The sequence below is a fragment of the Macadamia integrifolia genome, chromosome 6 (assembly GCF_013358625.1).
Source record: "Macadamia integrifolia cultivar HAES 741 chromosome 6, SCU_Mint_v3, whole genome shotgun sequence".
In the NCBI taxonomy this organism is placed as follows: Eukaryota; Viridiplantae; Streptophyta; class Magnoliopsida; order Proteales; family Proteaceae; genus Macadamia; species Macadamia integrifolia.
In genome coordinates this window covers 30,573,524-30,594,107 of record NC_056562.1, presented here as the reverse complement: position 1 = coordinate 30,594,107, position 20,584 = coordinate 30,573,524, and the positions used below count along the sequence as shown (strand labels likewise).

General features: G+C 39.6%; 2 protein-coding genes and 1 pseudogene across 10 annotated transcripts in view; 2 read left to right on the top strand and 1 right to left on the bottom strand.

The window, feature by feature from the left end:
• LOC122081718 (BEACH domain-containing protein C2-like) overlaps window positions 1-10,538 on the top strand; it is a 91,184-nt gene extending 80,646 nt beyond the window's left edge. For 5 of the 7 annotated variants that reach the window (XM_042648928.1, XM_042648927.1, XM_042648931.1 and 2 more), the window contains 4 exons: window positions 7,497-7,866; window positions 9,004-9,797; window positions 9,908-10,030; window positions 10,142-10,538. In XM_042648928.1, the coding sequence (XP_042504862.1) occupies window positions 7,497-7,866; window positions 9,004-9,797; window positions 9,908-10,030; window positions 10,142-10,171 (1,317 nt within the window). In that variant the 3' untranslated portion in view covers window positions 10,172-10,538. Of the gene's footprint in view, window positions 1-7,496; window positions 7,867-9,003; window positions 9,798-9,907; window positions 10,031-10,118 lie in introns of those variants that run through there. The other 2 variants (XM_042648932.1, XR_006141173.1) reach the window with 2 other exon arrangements.
• Window positions 10,539-11,318: 780 nt separating this feature from the next.
• Window positions 11,319-17,932, top strand: LOC122081719 (nudix hydrolase 14, chloroplastic). 3 transcript variants are annotated; one of them, XM_042648934.1, is made up of 8 exons: window positions 11,326-11,499; window positions 11,618-11,764; window positions 12,212-12,317; window positions 12,792-12,869; window positions 14,601-14,693; window positions 14,779-14,871; window positions 17,074-17,172; window positions 17,485-17,932. In XM_042648934.1, exons 2-8 carry the CDS (start codon window positions 11,643-11,645, stop codon window positions 17,710-17,712), a joined length of 819 nt encoding a protein of 272 aa, XP_042504868.1. In that variant the 5' UTR covers window positions 11,326-11,499; window positions 11,618-11,642; the 3' UTR covers window positions 17,713-17,932. The 3 variants fall into 3 exon arrangements, 2 of the variants coding, with proteins under 2 accessions (XP_042504867.1, XP_042504868.1); XR_006141174.1 differs by having other exon boundaries at window positions 11,319-11,764; window positions 14,779-14,890; window positions 17,485-17,626; XM_042648933.1 differs by having other exon boundaries at window positions 11,324-11,764.
• Window positions 17,933-18,633: 701 nt separating this feature from the next.
• The window catches only part of LOC122082212, a 13,919-nt pseudogene continuing 11,968 nt past the window's right edge, over window positions 18,634-20,584 (bottom strand).

The window sequence follows — 20,584 nt, the reverse complement described above, 5'->3', positions numbered from 1 at the left end:
GTCTAGTAGATTTACCTCCTGATAAGGATCTGGTGAAATGTCGCTGGGTATACACTGTTAAGTATTATTCTGATGGCTCCATTGAGCGGTTGAAAGCTCGTCTGGTTGCCAAAGGGTATACTCAGACTTATGGTGTTGATTACTTTGAGACCTTCTCCCCGGTTGCTAGACTTAATTCTATTCGTGTTCTTATTTCTCTTGCTATCAACTTTGATTGGCCTTTATTTTAGTTAGACATCAAGCATGCCTTCTTGTATGGTGATCTATAGGAGGAAGTTTATATGGAGCAACTTCCCGGGTATGTTGCTCAGGGGGAGAGTACAGGTCGAGTGTGTCGCTTGCACAAAGCGATCTATGGTCTCAAACAATCTCCTTGGGCATGGTTTGATAAGTTCAGTGCTACCATAGTCACTTGTGGATTTTCTCAGTGTTACTCTGATCACTTTGTGTTTGTTTTCCGTAGGGGTGACAAGCTGGTGTGTTGGTAGTGTATGTTGATGATATCATCCTGACTGGTAATGATGAGGTAGGAATTTCTGAAGTGAAAAGTCATCTCTAGCATCATTTTCAGACAAAGGATCTAGGCCAACATTATTTTCTTGGGATTGAGGTAATCCGAAGCAAGAAAGGGATCAGTCTATCCTAAAGGAAGTATGTAGTGGACCTCTTATCTGATATTGGGATGCTCACATCCAAACCTGTTGATATCCCTATGGATCCTCACCAAAAGTTTGGTGTTGATGATGGTGAACCTCTTCAGGATATACATCAGTACAGAAGTCTGATTGACAAGCTAATTTACCTTACTATGACTCGTCCTGACATCTCCTATGATGTTGGAGTTCTCAGTCAGTTCATGCAGTCCCCTCAGAAGGCTCATTGGAATGCCGCTATTTGTGTTCTTCGCTATCTAAAGAGGGCCCCTGGCAAAGGGTTAGTTTATTGTCCTAATCGACACAGATGTAGTTGGCTACTCTGATGCTGATTGGGTTGGCTCTGCTAGTGATCGGAGATCTACCACTGGATATTGTACCTTTGTTGGAGGTAATTTGGTCACGTGGCGTAGTAAGAAACAGACCACTATTGCCCGATCTAGTGCAAAGGTAGAATATAGAGCTATGGCTCATACTACTGCTGAGCTGATGTGGTTGCGGTCGTTACTCTTGGGGTTGGGATTTCCAGTAACCAAACCTATGCAAATGCATTGTGACAACCAAGCTGCTGTGTATATTGCTAGCAATCCGGTCTTCCATGAGAGGACCAAACATATAGAGGTGGACTATCACTTTGTTCGTGATGCTGTTCTAAAGAAGCTGATTGAGACTCTGTCTGTTTCATTAAAGAATCGGTTGGCTGATATGTTCACTAAGTCTTTATTTTCTCCTAGCTTTCGCAGCAGTTGTACGAAGCTGAGCATGGGAGATTTATATGCTCCAACTTGAGGGGAAGTGTTGAACTTAGTGCTATTCCCAAACAGGGAATAGCGCTAAGTAGTGCCTATGATAGGGACAGGATTGTCCTTGTCTCAATTGTTTGGGTCTTTTTGGGTTTTTCCCTTATGTAAGTGGGGGTTCTTTTGTCTTTCTTCTTGACCTAAAGCTATATATACAATAAGAGAACCTGAGATTATATTCACATTGAATTAATCTCAGGTTACTCTCCATTCTTGAGACTTCCTCTGGTTACTTCATCTTCCTCCTCCTCTCTTCTCTTTTCTTCCTCTTTTTCTTCTTGTTTCTGGTTTTCTGGTTTAGCTACAGCTTCTGAACTGTAACAGAAATAAATAGAGAGAGATTAGTGTGGGAGGCAGAAAAACCAACGCGAAGCTAAAAAGTGGATAACCTGTGAAACCAGGCCCGTGGTGCTTGTTTTAGACTATATTAAGACCTGTGTAATCTACAAACATGATCTAGCCGAGAAGCATCTTCAAAACCCAGTGGCTGAGCCATATAGACCTCCTCATTCAGGATACCATAGAGGAATGCATTATGGTCGTCAAGCTACCGGATAGACCACCCTTGTGAAATGGCAATGGCCAAGATGGATTGAACAGTGGTGGGTTTCACAACAGGGCTAAATCTGTCAGTATAATCAAACCCCTTCAGTTGGTGAAAACCTTTTACCACAAGGCGTGCCTTGTAGCTCTCTAAAGAGCCATCAACCTTTCTCTTAATTCGGTAAACCCACTTACAGCCAACAAGATTCATATACGGGTATCGAGGCACAAGAGACCAAGTACCATTCTTGAGAAGGGCATTAAATTCATCAGGCATCGCTGGGGCAGTGGTGGATAGGGCATGGGGAGGAGCTTGAGTGTGTGATTGCAACTGCATATGGTGCAGTCTTTGAGGGGGAGAGGGCACCAGTGTGGATGCAAGGGAGGGGGAGTCGTAGGGGTCTATGAGTGGACGGATACGACAGGGTGGGGTGATTGAGTTAATGGCTCTAGATGGGGATGGGGATGGGGATGATGATGCTGGTAAAAGTGGTGGGAGGGATTGGGAGTTGGTAACGGGGAGGGGTGGGGAGTGGAGGGATAGGGGGGGCGCAAGTGGGAACAACGGCCCATGGAGTGGGCGGGGGTGGGAAAAGAGGGGGGACGACCAATTATAGATGAAGCAAATGGAAAAACAATTTCATCGAACCGAACATGGCGTGCTATATACAGACGATTAGAGGACAAATCCAGACAATGATGCCTAGAATGGGAGGGACTATAACCAAGGAAAACACACGGGGTGGACCAAAATTCCATTTTATTCCAATTATACGGTCGAAGATATGGGAAACATAAACAACCAAATATACGTTAAAAAGGAAAAGGGGTGATACGATTAGAGTGTGGGATGGCATTCCAGTGATTAAATAAACAACAGATTCAAAAGCAAAGTGCCAATACCGATGGGGAACAGAAGTATGGGCAAGCAGAGTAAGACCACTCTCCATGATATGACGGTGTTGCCATTCCACAAACCTTTGTTGCTCATGGCTGTGGACAAGAAACACAATGAGAGATACCAAGACGTGAAAAGAAGGATGGTAGAGACCCGTACTTCCTCCCTATTATGTTTGAATGATGTTAATTTTTCAGGAGAATTGCCATTGAACAAGAGCTTGAAAAGTAAGAAACTTGGAAAATACTTCAGACTTATTAACCAATGGATAAAACCAGATAATTTGTATTGTCATCAAAAAATATTACAAAATATCAGAAACCATCAGCAGAAAAAAATGGGAGGGCCCCCATATATCACTGCGCACAAGGTATAAGAAAAAGACTACGTATGTTGGTTTCCTTTAACGACAAGCGACTAGACTTACTCAGCTGACAAGCAGGACAGACAGACTGAAGCCGCATGGAAGTGGACCGCATGTTATTGACACGAAGCATACAATGCATAAAAGACTCTCATGGGGATGACCAAGGTGGTGGCGCCACCCTATGATGGAAGTACGTTCAGTAACATTGACTGATGTAAGGGTAATTGACACGGTGTTGTCCCTTAAAGCTCCAACGAAAATCAGATCAAATTGTACCAAAATCTGGACTGATCTACATCATTGACAACTGGGGAAGCAGCAGAAGGCATGGTCCGAAATCTCACTGAGATATCTCGGCAATATCTTGGAAATTTTGGCCTTTCTTTTACCGAGATGAAACAGCCTACGAAATGAAAAAAGTATAATGTTTCGGTGAAAATTTTGGTATTTCGCCGAAATGTTACAACCCACATGCTATCTATACATCATTTTGTGAGGAGTCGAAATCTCAACTCCTACTCGCCTGTCTCGACCCAACTCGATTGTAACTTCACAAAATCAGTGCATTATCAATTTTTTTGCCACATAATCACATCTATTCCATTGAAGATCACTCCAAGTTGAAGATCTACACATTTCCAAGCCTTGGAAAGGAAAACTACTTTCCCCAAAACTTTTTTTTTTTTTTTTAAATAATAACATAAATACTTTACCCGTCATATTTCTTTCCAGTAGACAGTCATTATGATTAATATTGTATAACTAATATGTTTGGGACTTGGGATATTACCATTTGGGACTTTGAGATTTCAGAGTAAGACAAGAGTGGAGGACTTTGGTTGGGACTTGGGAGTTAGGGAGTTGTATACTATATTACTCTAGTACTCTAAATATTAGTTAATTAATGTTGAGGTATGTTTTGATCATGGCTTGGATGCATTATTTACTTGTTTTACTATCATATTACATCTTGTTTTAGTAATATTTCATAAAATCTCCAAAATGGTTCAACGATTGCTGCCAAACAAGGGTGCAACTCTAAAACACTGTCACGTTTTAATATTTTTCCAAATATAAGTTCTAAGCATGTTTATTAACCTTAAACAAGCTCCCCCACCAAGTTTCAGGTCATAATATGGCCATTTGCCCACCGAAATAGGCAACCAAGTAAAAAAAAAAAAAAATGCAACTCGTTGAATTTCGGTATTTCGGTGGTTTTTAAATCACTGAAATACCGAAATGAAATGAGATTTCGAGCCTTGGTAGAAGGAGATGACATAGTATATAGCCCGCCATTACTCGGTCCGAACAGTAGAGTTGCTTTGGAGACCCGGTCCTTAACAAGAAAATAAGAGGGGTGAAATTCAAAATAAACATTGTTATCACTAGCAAATTTTTGTACAGATAAAAGAGGCTTAGTGATACCAGGAACATGAAGGATGTTGTTAAGAGAGAAAGAACGAGAAAAAGAAAAGGAAGGAATAGAGGAATAACCAATATTGGAAATACGAAGCCCCTTACCGTTACCGACATGCAGTTGATCTGAACCATTGTAATTGTCATAGGATGAAAGAGACTGAATATCTAGGGTCACATGGTGCGTGGCACTAGTATCAGGGTACCATGTTAGGGCAGAGGAGGGTGGGTAGGTTAGGGTAGGGAGAAGGGGAGGGTTGTAATATGGGCTAGGTGCGGTGTAATGGGTAGCAGGGACATGGGGACTAGAATAGTAAGGTGGAGGGGACGGGTGTTGCGCCGGAGTGGGAGGGTGGTAGTAGCAAGTCTGTGCAGTGTGATTGGTCCTGTGACATATGGAGCAGAATAGACGACCCCCTTTACCATGACCACCATGATCCCCACGGCCCCCGCATCCCACGGCCAGAGGAAGAGGAGCTAAAATCAGAGGATGCAATCGCGGAGGACCGAGCTGTGTTGGCGGAAGCCGTAGTGGTAGTTGCAGGTACTTTAGACACCTTCAGCTTCTGAAACTGTTTCATACTCTCGTGGCTAAGGAGCAAGCCACGTAATTCTGTGTACAAGGGAGGGTCCATCCTAGTCAGAATGGATGGGACAATGTCCAGTAGATTGGTGCGAAGTGAACAAAGAACATGAATATTGAAATCAGTAAGCTGCAACGGCTTTCCGGCGACGGCCAACTCGTTGGGGAGGAGCTTGGCTCGTTGAAGATAGGAAAAAACAGATTCTTCAGGTAGTTGTTGGAGATTGTGGAGACTCTCATGTTCAAGGACATCAGTCTTGTAGAAGAGGCGGAGCCGAAAGCACCTTGAAGTGTAGTTCAGATATCACGACTTGAGTTTTGTCAAGGACAAGAGGAAGAACAGCCTCAGATAGGGAAGCAAGGAGCATGCTGGTGATGGTTGCCAAGGATCAGCGTCAATAGCAGCGGTGGGACATGGGTTGGAGCCGGCCACATAAGAGAAGAGATATTGACCTTGCAGAAAGGCAGTAAGTTGCTTGCGCCATAACAAATAGTTTGGAGGTGTGAGCTTGATAGACACATAGTGGTGTGCAGAGGGGAGAGAAGGGGAGGGGCAACTGGGCGAGCAGCGATAGAAATAAGACAGTCAGCTGCGGGAGGAGATGCTACAGAAGGAGGATCAGGAGCCATTATGAAAAAAGAGGGATGGGAGGTTGACTAGGGATGTAGAAGATATATATATATATATATATATATAGGGATAAGTCGGGCATGAGCCTTCTTTTGGCTCTGATACCATAACAGAATGTAATTCTTCTTGTTAATGACTCTACCATCATAGAGAGTATAAATAGGTTACAAGATATGCCCTAGTCAATCTACACAGATTTGGAATACAAAAGAATTGTGATGAGATAGGATTCTATATTTGATATACTTGACTAATACAAGAAAAATGAATTCCCAATATGCAGTCCGTATATGAAATTTCCTAAGATAAGGACTCTTATCATGTACGCCGAATATGGAGTTTCTGAATGGGGAGAGAACTCCTATATCGGTCAATAGGGGGGAACACCCTGAAATAAACCTGTCTACCTGTACTTAGACCATAATTGCTTGGCAATTTCTAAAATCTAGGGAAAAAAACTACAGCTGTTAGCAACTCTCTTTGAGTGCCACAATGTTAAAAGTTCTGAGCTTATTAGGTTGTCTTGTAATACCCTTTGATATGAAATAAAACGCAGGTTTTTGACCTATACATACTAACCCCCTGCTATGTGGCGGTTGAGTGGTTTTACTTTGGTTGACTAACCTGAGGGTATGAAGGTAGAGGCTCAAATTGTTGGCTGACCTTGCACTGGCACATTCATAATCACGATCAATGAGACACATAAGCCTGCGTGACACCATAGTAAAGAGCTTCGCTGGGTTCACTGACACAGCATATAATAGAAACAAACACTAACCAGAGAGAATACCACTTACTGATGGAAAGCCAGAGAGAATACAAATCTGAAAATCAAATGAGGGTTAGGGTTTGTAGCTGAAATCCAGACAGAATCTCTCTAGGAAATGAAATGAAAACTGACTTTTCATTTTGCCCCTTATGGCATTATATAGTCCTTTCTTAACCTAAGCCTAAGACATCCAATTAATTATATCGATTGGTATCATAAGTGTACCTCAGATCCTCTAATATTTATTTCATACTAAGTAATGCAGGCACCCAGGACTTTAAATACTGAAAACCAACAATAACTTAAAAACCAACCAATTATTTCATACTAAGGCAAGAGATATTTGGCTGCATCCTGTGCTTCTGCATCGTTCAGGCTCAAAATCATGGTTTGAGTCCATGGGAGCAACCTTATCCTGTGATGTAAAATAGCTAATGTTGGCTTATACCTGGTTCAGTTAACACTAGGCCTAAAACCGTCCTATTTAATAAAACATTATGCTTTTATATAGTTCCTATAGGTTCAAAACTTGGAAACAACTCTCCTGCGAAGTAGGGGTAAGGCTGCATATATTTGCGCTCCTAGACCCTGGAGTAGCGCGAGCTTTGTGCACTGGGTTTGCTCTCTCTCTCTCTCTCTCTCTTTTTATTTTTTTTATTTTTTTTGATTTTTTTTATTTTAATGATAGTACACTTGAAAAAAGTCTCTTATTGACTTAAGTTGGTTGGGATGCATTCTGTTTCCCTGTTTCTATTGTTTTTGTTTTATTTGCTTTGATAGAAGTGGGGAAGAAAAAAGGAATAAGAATTTGTTCTATATTTCTTGTTGCATAGCAGACCATCTTCAGTAACCCAAGAGAAGTCAGACCATATATTGTTCCAAATCCTGAACGGTGCAATGTTCCTGCAGCTGCTATACATGCATCACCCGAATCTGTCATTATTGTTGATTTTAATGCTCCAGCAGCTCATGTTGCACTACACAAGTGGCAGCCAAAAGCTCCTGATGGGCAGGGTACACCATTCCTTTTTCAGCATGGAAAAGCTGTTGCAAGCTCCAATGGTGGAGCATTCATGCGCATGTTCAAAGGGCCAGCCGGATCTGGTTTTGAAGAATGGCAGTTTCCCCAGGCATTAGCATTTGCAGCATCAGGAATCAGAAGCTCAGCTCTGGTTTCCATAACATGTGACGAAGAAATCATCACTGGTAGGCGGTCATTCATATCTTCTTGTTCTTTATTGGCAATATTCGTTGTAATGCACATTCAATAAAGTGCAATTCTTTTCTTTTTTTCCTGCTTTTATGGAAACTTCTTGTGAATATTTTACTCCCTCAAAATGTTGTAAGGAACAAGATGATAAACATAAACAAGAAAGGGACACTAAAGGGGAAGGATAATGATTATTGTGTCAAATGTATCTGTGATGGGTTTCTAAACTTTCATGTTTGAAGTTTGATAATTTCCCCTGCTATTTTTCATCAGAAAATATGGCTTCTCAGATTTGCTCATATTTTTTATTTGATCACTTGAATTGGATTCCTCCATGGCTGCATCTGCGTAGGTGTAAAATATTGTGAAGTGAACCAGTCAAAATATAAACTACATGGATACTTCTAACAAATACAAAAAATTAGTGTAACTAGATCAAAAACTTAATAAACACAAATTCTCAACTATGTTTTGCAGATCTTTATAGAAAAATATGGCACAGAATTATTTTGCTTCACTTTTGAACTACTATCTAAAATGATAGTAACTTAGTATTCTTTTCTACACTATCAGCCTTTTCTTCTTAAAATATTTCACTTTTCACCTTACAGGATTTTGCATTCAACCAGATTGACCATATTTCAAGTAGTGTCTCCAGAATGAGCAGAAGTGATGAATGGTTTAGCCATGGGCATTCACAGACACTGGTCCCCAATCCCCATGGGATTGGTAACATTGCTGGACTACATCCGGCAACTGATGAAAGGCAACTTGTCATTTGGAAACCTATATTGTGCATATATTTGTGTATGTGAAGGTTATAAATGTTTTGGATGGAATCAGGTCTATCAACTGATCCATATCAGTATCTCCAGCCCTCAATCTGGCTGATCCAGCAATATTTATCCAACATCCATTCGGATTGGCCAATACCATAATCAAGTCTTTGGTGTATATAGAGAGCAGATGGGCTTAAAACACTGTTTGTTTCAAAAAATTTAGAACTACGGAGGATTAGTGTTGAGTCTGTTGACAGATGTTAAAGTATATAATACTAAATGCTTGTGTTTATTTACAATATTAGTAGACCTCATGTCTCAATCCTTACATGTCCTCATTGCATATGTCAATAGGTGGGCACGCAGACAACAGTGTCAAGTTAATATCAGCTGATGGAGCCAGAACCATTGAAACAGCCACAGGACATTGTGCTCCTGTGACATGCCTTGCTTTGTCTGCTGATAGCAACTGCCTTGTAACTGGGTCTCGAGATACGACTGTGATACTCTGGAGGGTGCATCGGGCTTCTGCATCACATTCAAGCAATATTTTAGACCCTACAACTTCATCTGGCGCACCAACTTATTCTAGTAGTGGTCATCTAGCAAACATCTTGGCAGACAGTAGTCAGAGACTGCGTATCGAAGGCCCAATACATGTCCTCAGAGGCCATCTTAGTGAAATAACTTGCTGCTGTGTCAGTTCTGATCTGGCAGTAGTTGCTTCATGCTCCAACTCTTCGAATGTGCTGCTTCATTCTATAGCAAAGGGCCGTTTGATCACGAGACTGGTGGGTGTGGAGGCACATTCTCTCTGCCTTTCATCTCGAGGTGTCCTAATGACTTGGAACAAATCAGAGCAGAGGGTCAGCACCTTCACTGTCAATGGGATTCCGATTGCCACAGCACAATTGTCATCTGGCCCTATCAGCATTAGTTGCATGGAAGTCTCAGTTGATGGAGAAAATGCTCTGATTGCAATTAGTTCATGTTTGGATAATGATGGGACCAATAATACCAGCAGAAATGTGGAATCCAATGAGAATGAGGCTGAAGGTATTGACCTAGGAGTGAATAGGAAGAGCCCTAACAACAGGCTGACTGTTCCGGTGCCTTCAATTTATTTCCTGGATCTGCACTCACTTAAGGTAGGAAATAAATAGTGAAACTAGGGTCACTTTGCATTTCTGTCTTCTTCTTATTGTCCTTTTTAGTACATTCAGTTTCTAACCGATCAAGAATCATGTGCTGCTGGCAGGTATTTCATACATTGAAGTTAGGAGAAGGGCAGGATATTACCGCTATGGCTCTAAACAAGGATAACACAAACCTTTTGGTGTCAACAGCAGATAAAAAGTTGATAGTCTTCACTTATCCAGCTGTAATTTTACCCAACTCTTCACAGCTCTAACTTTAGCTTACTTTTCTTGCTCCCTTATAGACTAATCTTTGTAGAAACTCACTTTAAGTTGGCTACATTCTGTGCTTGCAGTTGGGTGGAAGTGGTGGATCAAATGCTTAAGCTTGGTTGGGAAGGAGACGTGCTCAGCCCCCTTATAAAATAAGATTTCCAACCATAGGATCCTGATTTGTGTGAAGAAGGAAGATGAGATTACTCTGAAAACCTGCAGCACATTCAGAACTTGTTTGGAAACTAAGCTACTGCTTTGAGGATGTAACATACGTATACATCAAGTGGATGGACTCTTGTGACATATATGGCTTGTAACTCGAACAGGGTTGTCCACTGTTTTTTGACTAAATTGTGGGTTAAGTTGTTACAATGTGAGATGATGTTTAGGCCTTTCGCTGTTGATGGGATTGTAGTTTTTTGTTGTACCTCTTCCAGTTGCATTAGACTTTTAAATGACAGTTAATACTTCATACTATGTTGTCTCTAATCCCCATTTGTGGTGCGGTTACATAGTTCACAATTTAGCACATCTTTTATGAATCTAGAGAAATTGTTGCCTAATATGGCTATATAGGATGGAGAAATTTTCCTTAGTCTCTGCGAAACCATATTACTTGGTTTTTGCACCTAGTTTTGCTATACAGGGGTGTCTTTTCACAGTCAGCCTTCACTTCTCCATGGGTTTGGTTGTGGGGATTGCGGCCAGGTAGAGCTCTCTCCTTTTTTTTTGTACATATATTTGTAAGATAGGAATAATTTGTAGCCTAAAAGACAGTTTGAACTTTGACCTCTACAACCAGACACAATGGAAGGTGAAATGACCACCAACCCCTGTTGATGCTTCTATTAAGTTCTCCATTGGCCTCATGCAGTGTCCACACTGCCTTTTAAGGGACTCTCTCACATTATTATTATTATTATTAATGACTTTATGTTATTATTTTAAACATTATGAAAACTAATCCAATAATCATGAGAATCGAATCAGTTTACCTTCTTGACTATAATACCCAGTAGCTTCCGTGGACTATGGTTTGAGGAATTGGATCTTCCAGATCGGATTGTATTAGTCTTGACCGATCCCGGTTTGATACTGTTAAAGAGTAAAATAGTTTAAAAGATGTTTTTTTATTAAAAAATAAGGTCATTTCTGTCCGATCTTGGCCGATCAGTATCGGATCAATATCGGCCTTGACTGACACCCGTTACCGATACCGAGTCCTCAAACCAAGCGGTAGACAGTGGGGGTTAGAACTTCCCACAGCTTTTGTCCACAAGTCTTTATCAACCAGGAGCTTGAGGGCTTTTGTTTACCCAAAAACAAGCTCGAAGGCTTTAACGCGACTTCAGTTATTATGTTCTAGAGATTCTACGTGTGCAATTCTTAGTAAATCGATTCGGTAATCACTACCCTGTTGGCTTTGTAGAACCTGAAGGTATGATGACGATAAAGCTTCTTCATTGTTTGAGGCTCTGTTCCTCTCCTCGGGCTCCCTCTGCCCTCCATCCATTATCTCAGAAGGTTCGCTACTCATTCTCATCTCTATTGCATAGGAGAAGAATTAGGATCTGTACAAAAATGTCAGCGGAGGAACACTCGCCTCTCAGCCACCCTATCAGCCTGGCCGTGCCTGCACGAGAAGGAATAGGAGAACCTCTCCAGATAATTGCAGCGCCTGGGATCACTCAAAATGAATTCAGGTTATTCGTTTTTCCTTTGATTAACAGTGTGTAGAAATGTGCGGCCGTTAATTTCATTCGGATTTGCGGCTGCAAGCTTGCTTAATTTCTTCTTCACACTAGCATTTCTACGATCTGGGCCTTCAGCAGTTTAATATTATGTGTTGGGCAATGCGGTCTTCATCGTCGACTAATGAGGCAGTTCACTTCTGACGACTTCTTCAGGCAGTCCACTTGTTTCTGTTCTCCTGAACCCGTTTAATTTTTCGAGGTAAAATGTAGAGTTTACTCCCCAAAGGATTCAAAACAAAGCATTATGACTGAAGGAGAATTCTGCTTAGCAGAATGGGTTAACGAGATAAACTGTATATGTCTCCTGCATTCCAATTGCAAAATGACACACCAAAAGAAAAAAAAAAAACTCTATTTCTGTTATATTGTGTTATCGATCTTGATTTTGTGTTGCAGGGATGCTATTGAATCCTCTTTGTTCAAGCAATGGTTGAAAAACATGCAAAGTGAAACTGGTATTTTAGCTCAAGGAGATATGTCTTTGAAAAGTGTACTTATTCAGGTAATATTTCTCTGGACATCAGTTTTCGAAGTCAAGTCTTTTTTTCCCCCTTCCGTGAAAGAGGTGGAGAGTGTTCTCCACATATAAATACTCTTTGGCTTTCATTATACTTTTTATTCCATTATTTTATTTTTCATCGATGGTATAAATTGTGATATTCTTAGGATGTATTGGAAATGTAGAAGATGGACGCCTTTTTTTCTTTCTCACTTTCTTTTGTTTTCTACTATTAAATGCAACTTTTGTATTGTGTGAGTGTTCCCTGTCTCTCTCTGTATCATACAGACATGCACACACACTTATAATTTAGAAGAGTGAGTAGGTATGGGCACATTCTCTTTCTACCAATAGCATTCATGATCATTGATCCCTTTGCCTGGAAAAGGAAAAGCCCAATGAAATGTCAATGATATTCTTCTTCGACAATGATACATTCCCACTTCATAATTCTAACATATTTCTATGTGACATCAGGGAGTAGATATGTTTGGAAAACGTGTTGGTTTTCTAAAGTTCAAAGCAGATGTTATTGACATGAAAACTGGGAAGAAGGTATTAATCAGCTTTTGTGGAATCAAATTACTTGTCTTTTATAAATCAGTTCTGGTAATCACGTTGTTTTGTTCTTCAGAAGAATGCTTTGGTATAATGGTATCTGACATTGGGAACATTGGACTGGCTGTAATTTCTGTTTCACTTGATTAATTGATTTTAAGTTCTTAAGAGGTGCTGGTTGAAACTTCTATTGTCCATTAAATCTGTATCAAATGTAAAAAATCCATGATACTGGAACCAAGGTCAAGACTCTCTGTTCTGACCTGCCTCTTCTCCGCATTTACTGTAACACATGGTACAATTTTCAGTTCACCCCCAAGGATTAAATAATTGCATGGTTTATCATCCTAGCAATAACAGTAAGAATATAGCACGCATAATGGTGATGCTGGAGGTCATAAAATGATTGACTTAATATAAGAACTGTATATACACTTGCAAGCTTTTGAAATATTACTAATCATTGAAAAATGAGGAATTCTTGAAATAAAATAAAAGAATGCATATCTAGAGGTTACCACGATTTTTTCTTTAAGGAAAAGTACATAGGTTTGTGTTAAAAATGCCAGAAAAAAACAGCTGTACACATAAAGAGAAAAGTAAAGCAGTCTTCCAGTTTAGGTGAACTTGGATGTTCACTTTACAAATGCAATTTCAGTTCAGTTGCAATTTCGTCTTCCCAAAGTAGGCTCCGCCTGTTGTCACCTAAGTTGGATCTGAAGTTAAAAAGGCATGTGAAAGTGAAGATTGGGAAGGCCTTATAACCAGATGGTACCCAATTGAGGATTGAGATGGCTAAAAATTACAGTTTCTGTTCTTATGTCTTGGTCTGGCTATCAGATTTTAAATATCCTTCTTTTTTTCCTTTTTCCCTTTTCTGGATGAATAAAAAAAGATTTTGTTGATGGTTAAAGGGCCATTGTACTTTACAAGGCTAGTAGAAGACTTCACAGAAAGAAAGGTCTACATTAAGTCACAGAAGAAATGCCAAGATCTTCTGATAGAGTCATTTAAGCCCCTAAATTTTTGGCTTACAACTGCCAAAATGAAAGGTTGTCATTCACCTGAAAGCCATCTCATAAGCTGGCCCAGTAAAGCATTCCACACCAGTTGCTCCAAGTGGTTGTACTGAGGGGTAGCTCAAGTAGCCTACAAAATGAGGGAGAATTTGTACTGAGGGGTAGCCCAAGTAGCCAACAAAATGACGGAGAATCTACTAAGATAGTCCTGTGATGTAAAATGAGTATCAGTGGCTGCACCAGTGGGTACAGTGTAAATTGGGGTCCTAAAGGACCTGGGAAGGCTAACAATAACTTGTGTTGAAGTACTGAGAAAAACAATAGTGCTTATGATTTAATGAAATGTATTGCCGAAGTTAGAATGGAAAGAACGAACAGAGTCAACAAGAATTAACTAGTTCAGAAAAAGTTAAGTTGACAGTGAAAGTGATGCAGTAGGCTTGCCTTCACACACCCCCCCTCCCTCTACTCTGATTTCTTCTCAGGTTCCCTCTTCTTCCCCCTAACCGGCCCTCCATCAGAATGTAGGAACACCCTGCATGTAAAAAAAAAAAATCAATTTTAGATCCATACAAGTTGTATGTCTATATATTTCTTCTATTTGTTTTGGCAGCTCTTTTTTGGACATATTTAATCATGTGTTTTCTTCCAATCTTCAAGTATGTTGACTAATTTTCCGGTTTTAAGCATATCAATTAAACATGTTTAGGTTCCAGGTATCGTATTCTCACGAGGACCAGCTGTTGCTGTGCTAATCCTTTTGGATTCAGAGGGTGAAACTTATGCTGTATTGACAGAGCAGGTAGTGGCTTGTCTTTTGGGGTGTGATAAATGATGCTTTGACATAATTGTCATTAAATCACTAATAAAACACAATGTGCTTGCAGGCCAGGGTTCCAGTTGGGAGGCTTGTTTTAGAATTGCCAGCTGGAATGTTGGATGATGACAAGGGTGATTTTGTTGGCACAGCAGTTCGTGAGGTCAAACTCCCCCTGATAGATTCACCTTGGCTAATACTGGTTATACCCATCTAATTGTCAGGCTACTGTTTGTTACCAATTTTTTTTTCCCTTCTTTAAAACCATCGCATAAGGTGATCATTGTTTAAATAATAGAGAGAGCATATTATGCTCATCTCATACTAGAATGTTTTAAAAGCTAGCCCCGTCCACTGACATGTGGTTTATGGTTTACTGAAATGTCATGTCAGAATGATTATGTGTTCCGCTAATGGGGAAACTAACCCATGGGAGAGAATAGCAGTGGCCCAGATTTAGAGAAAACTATTAACTACTACATAAAAGGAGAGAACCAAATATGGTAACTCCTAGATACTATTGACTAAGGTAGTTGACATAAAAATAGAAACTGACCCCAAGATAGAAGCTAAACTTTTCTTGCAAACTGGCCCCACCAAGTACAACAACAAAAACATCCAAAACCTTATCCCAACTTAATGGGGTCGGTTACATGGGGATTCCAAGAAAGGACGAGCGCAAGAATCCATGCAAAAAGATTGACTGGTTATGGCTAATTATAATAAGTACTGGCTGTCAACCTGACGCACTACTACAAATCAGCCACAGGCTTACAACGACAGGCTATAATAAGGTACCGGCTGTCTACCTGACGTACCATATAGATCGGTCAAGCCAAAACATCCTATCTGCATTACGTCCACCACCAAGATAATCCATCACCCAACCTACTTTCATGAAAGGAGGAATGAGATGATGAATTCTTAATAGCCCCTGCTAAGCACGAAAAAACTGGCCCCACCAAGTAACAGCCAAAAATTTGTCCAAAGCTACTCACTCAGCCAGGTAGTTCTGGTTTGAACCTGAACCAGTTACGTGGGACACATTGCCCTTATTCCTTTGCACGTACTGTTTAATACTTGCATCACAGAAACACAACTATTTACAAATTAAAAATACAAAAAACATAAGAAGATGTCAATAACAATACATAACGAAGTACTGTAACATAGGAAAAACTAAAACAGTCAAGAAAATAAATAGCTAACGAGTCTATAGTTCTACTATCATGTAGAGAAAGGCAAGGTTTGGTGGGGGGCCTTTGTCAAGTGGAGAATTGCTGTTGTTTGTAAATTGTAACACCTCCCCTCCACAAAATGATATGAAGAAAAAAAGAGCATTTCAATGGTTGAACTGGATGATCAATGGATTCTTTTTTATGTAAAAATAAATGGTTTTGAACATTAAGGGTGGCCTTGTTCTTATGCCATAACCTATTATTCCTTTTCCCCCCTGTTCATTGTTTCTTTTCTTATTGGTTTTGATTCTGTAAATGGAAATTTCGTTATTAGGTTAAGCTGCTTCTGCCTTGTGATAACGATTAACATGGTGGATAAAGTCACATATTTCCTCTGGGGAGGTGGTGGGAAGGGAATCGTTCTGGAAACAGGATATGGAGTAATATTGTTAAAAAACAGTATGAAGGCTGTTATGCTACAAAAAGTGTCTTGTTATCTCTCCAGACTTCTGTCAGATTATGTTCTGCATAAAATGATAAAACTTCAGTTGCAACTGTTAATTATTTGGATGGACAGCATAGTTGCATTCAGACTTGGTAGAACCAATAACTGTTTCCCCTTGGGCTGCATTTTTTCGCCTTCAATATTTTACAGGGGGAGGTTGGGCACTCCACTAGCTTTCCTGGAGCTAAGGGCTCCAAATAATGGCAGCGTGGGACACACATGGGCATAAGCATCTTTTCCATGGGGTGGGGGGAGAGAGTGAGTTACAGAGTCTCGGCAGCCTGGTAGCGTGTCCAGTCTTACCTTTTACAGGATTTATTGAAAATCAATACAAAATTATATAAATTGAAAGCGGGAAAATGTTTTACCGCTATGCAAAATACAATAAGTAGAAAAAACAACATCCATTTCAAAATTCAGGATGTTATTTTTCCAAAATAGTTTTGATATCTTGGCCACTGGTACTCTTGGCATCCATGGAGGACTCCACCCCCATCGTATGGCTGGATTCTTTAGCTCAGTTAAATCATGTTCAAATGTGCTTATTGGTCATGTACAATAAAAAAAATGCCAAATGATAGACTCCCTCTGTTGCCAACTTACTTTCCTGTTTGTTTAGTTGAATTGAAGAACCAAAAGATCTAATCTCAGTTTTATGATGACGTTCAATTGACTATGACAGGTAGAGGAGGAGATTGGTATACATTTAAATGTGGAAGACATGGTTAACCTGACGGCCTTCCTGGACCCATCAACTGGGAGCAGGGTTTTTCCTTCGCCAGTATGTTGATTATTACATTTCTTTATTCTGGTTTTCCTTTTTCTCCCCAACGATAAATCATGCTTCAAAGTTTTAATACAACAAAAGAGAGTTCAGTATTACTATTACAATTTACAGCTAGCCAACTTCTCAGTACACAACTTAACCTAAAAGGACTGCATCTTTATATGAATCCATGACCCATTAGTATTATATTTCTGAGCATGGACAACTGAGGTATGAACAAGCGATAGATTTTTCCCTTTTCCATTCTTCCTATTCCAATTTTATTTATTATATTTAACTGATCTCCTTTTTATTTTCCACTGTCAGGGTGGATGTGATGAGGAAATTAGCCTTTTCCTATATAGGGGGCATGTCAACCTAGAGGTCATTACAGCACTGCAGGGAAAGGAAACGGGTCTTCGTGATCATGGGGAGCTGATTAAAGTGCATGTAGTTCCCTATAAGAAGCTGTGGCGTGCCACACCTGATGCAAAGGCTCTAATGGCAATTGCCCTATATGAGATGGCCAAGAGAGGAGGGCTTCTTCCTTCCTGAGTCTTTTACCTGATTTCCCCAGCCTCTGCATCTGTTTTTGTTAGAAATTATATCCGGTGCTTCATGACTACACAGCTTCTCTCATTTTCTTTATCTAATGCGTATCAATTAAAATGTCATTTATCTTAATTTAGTAAACAATGAATATTAATCTGTAGTTTTGATCTCCTATTCTGATCTTGATAATATCCTGTTAAACATGATAGAACGTTGTCTCCAATTGGTTGCAAGGGGAATTAATGGGAAGGGAATTGAAATTTTCAAACTTAAGAAAGGAATTTTTGTAAACATTGTCATATGAATATATCATTAACTCAAAATCATTTTATATTTAGTTATTAAATTTCACTTTATTTTATATCCAAAACTCAGTACTATAAAATGTAAAATAAAATTTACATGTAAAATGGATCGTTACTAAATATGATAATTTTTTAAATAATTTATACAATAATATGGGATCACAGAGGGTAATGATGATAAAAATTTTGAGTTGCAGCCAAACATGGCCATTGAAACAACCCATATGGTTGGAAAATGGCTTATTTGAGATGAATTGAGTTCCCTTGTTTTGATGATTGGTACTTCGTAAGTCATATACAAGTCCAATGGGGCTATACATGGACCTGCTATAGTATTTGAAAAACATTTGAAGGCCTACACCACGGCCTGGCCCATTATTACTTGAAATTCAGGGTTGAGTCTCAACTACATTGGCTGGCCCATGTGCCTTACTCTTAGGCACCATTTGACAACGTTTTTGCCATTTCTGTGTTCAGAAACAGCAGAAACATAAATTCAAGTTTTTGAGAATAGAAATGGAATTTAAGGTGTTTGATAAACCTTGTTTCTCGAAATGTTTCCTGAAATAACACACCAATTTCACAAAGTAGTAGTTGAAGGTAATCGGACATAGTGAACTCAGCTACTAAACCCGTAGACGAGCATGGTTGGGAAGTTCTGCAATTTGTTCGAAACAATCAATAAAAAACTTGCCATATCCTACCCTTTCCAAAGAAAAATGTTAAGGTTTTCAATAAGGTTTAGAAGAAGAATCTCCTACCTTGTAGAAGAATGGAGAAAAGGTGCAATAAACACAAGGGAACTGAAGGCAGCGTTTGACACTGCCTAAAATCGCGCGACGATTTTGAAAATTTGAAGAGGAGGTAGATGTTTACCTTCAAATTTGCCTCTTTGGTAGCCCTAAAGCTTCCAGCTTTACAGGTCAGTGATACATCTTCTTTGCAACACCGTATAAGGAATCTCTGCAGGTGAAAAGACGATCGCAAGTGTTCACAGGAGCTTCAGGCGTCATGAGACTCGCTTGGGTGGCTCTTCATCAGAGGTACTTGCAGGCGGTACTATGAGAGGAGTACTCCTCTCTTCACAGTTGATAGACTCTCACAGACCTTAGAGTGAAATTTGGGTAAAAACGTCAGGGTTGGGGTCTTTTTTCCCTTCGATTTGTCATTTCAAGAAACGGCAAAACGAGTGAGACTTGTTTCGCATGAGCCGTTTCTTGGACCATAAATAGAAATAAATTTAAATTTCTACTTCTAAAAACAAGTGAAACGAAACATGATTGCCAAATGCTTTTTACCCCGTTTCTTCGTTTCTGGGAACAAGACAACGCAGAAACGACAGAAACGTGACGTTATCAAATGGGCCCTTAGTAACCGAAGTGAGCTAAATGACTTGCCAGTCGTCACAACGGGCATGAAACTCTACGAGTCTATGGCGGAGTCATGATGTTTGAATGCAAGGATGGGATTGTTCCCTGATACCAACCGGCTGTTCCCAAGCTTTACCAAGTAACATGTTTGGTTGTAAGCTAGTGAGGCATGGGCTGGCTTAGGCTTGGCACGGCTCGGCTCAGCTGGGTCAAGTTGGTACGACCCAGTCAGCCAAACTTTAATAGTTTTTTTTGGCAAGGGTGTGCTGCTCGTGTTCCACAACCTAGTGGCATGCGTCAATAGGGAACACGAGATGAACTAGGTAGGGGTGCCCGGACTTTTTCTTTTTTTCTCCTTTTCATTTTAAAGTTATAATTCCCAAACCTAGAAAATTCCCATCTCTTAAACCATGGGTCCAATTTTCGCAGTGTAGTGTTGTTGGGAAGGTCTTGATATGTATTACAAGGTATAAAGGGTAAAGATTCGGCCAAAAACATATTCAAAAGAGGGGCCTCAGTATAAGGCGTGGTTTAAGAATTTGGTATCAGAAATGGGATTGGCCAAGGTTGAATAAAAATATCCATGCTTTCAATTAAAAATATATTAAGATTTTTATCTTAATATAAAAATATCCATGCTTTCAATTTTTATCTGAATCGATTAGGATCGAATAAAAATATCCATGCTTTCAATTAAAAAATCATTTTTGAACTATTTTACTCTTCATTGGTACCGATTCACTAATATGATCTCAGTCAAGTATTGAGATCGATCAAGGCTGATTTAGACCCAATTCGATTCAATTCCTCAAACCATGGTATAGGGTGCATGTGACAATAATTCACATAAAGTAATGGTTAAATCAAACCATTTCCACCCCAATTTTTAGTACATAGTTTATAATGATGAAACACATTGGTTTACAAAGTTTGGACGAACAAACTGGAAATAATTGGTGGTTGCACCTACCACAAGAGAAAATTGGTTATTCTATCTAGATAATCAAGAACTTATTGTGTCTAAGCTTTACAATGAGATTTAAGAAGACTCCTACCATCACTATTTGTGAAATTCTCAAGGTGACAAAATTCGATGTTTATAACACCTTTTTCTCTTCTTTTTTTTTTTTGGATAAAAAGGAAACAACACCTTTGCTGTTATCTATTTCTTCACCTTACCTATAAAATAAAATAAAATAA

Coding starts and splice junctions, on each gene's coding strand:
- LOC122081719 (XM_042648933.1), top strand. CDS start 11,502: ATGATGACGATAAAGCTTCTTCATTGTTTGAGGCTCTGTTCCTCTCCT. Junction 12,318..12,791: donor TGAAAAGTGTACTTATTCAG/GTAATATTTCTC, acceptor ATGTGACATCAG/GGAGTAGATATGTTTGGAAA. Junction 17,173..17,484: donor GCAGGGTTTTTCCTTCGCCA/GTATGTTGATTA, acceptor TTCCACTGTCAG/GGTGGATGTGATGAGGAAAT.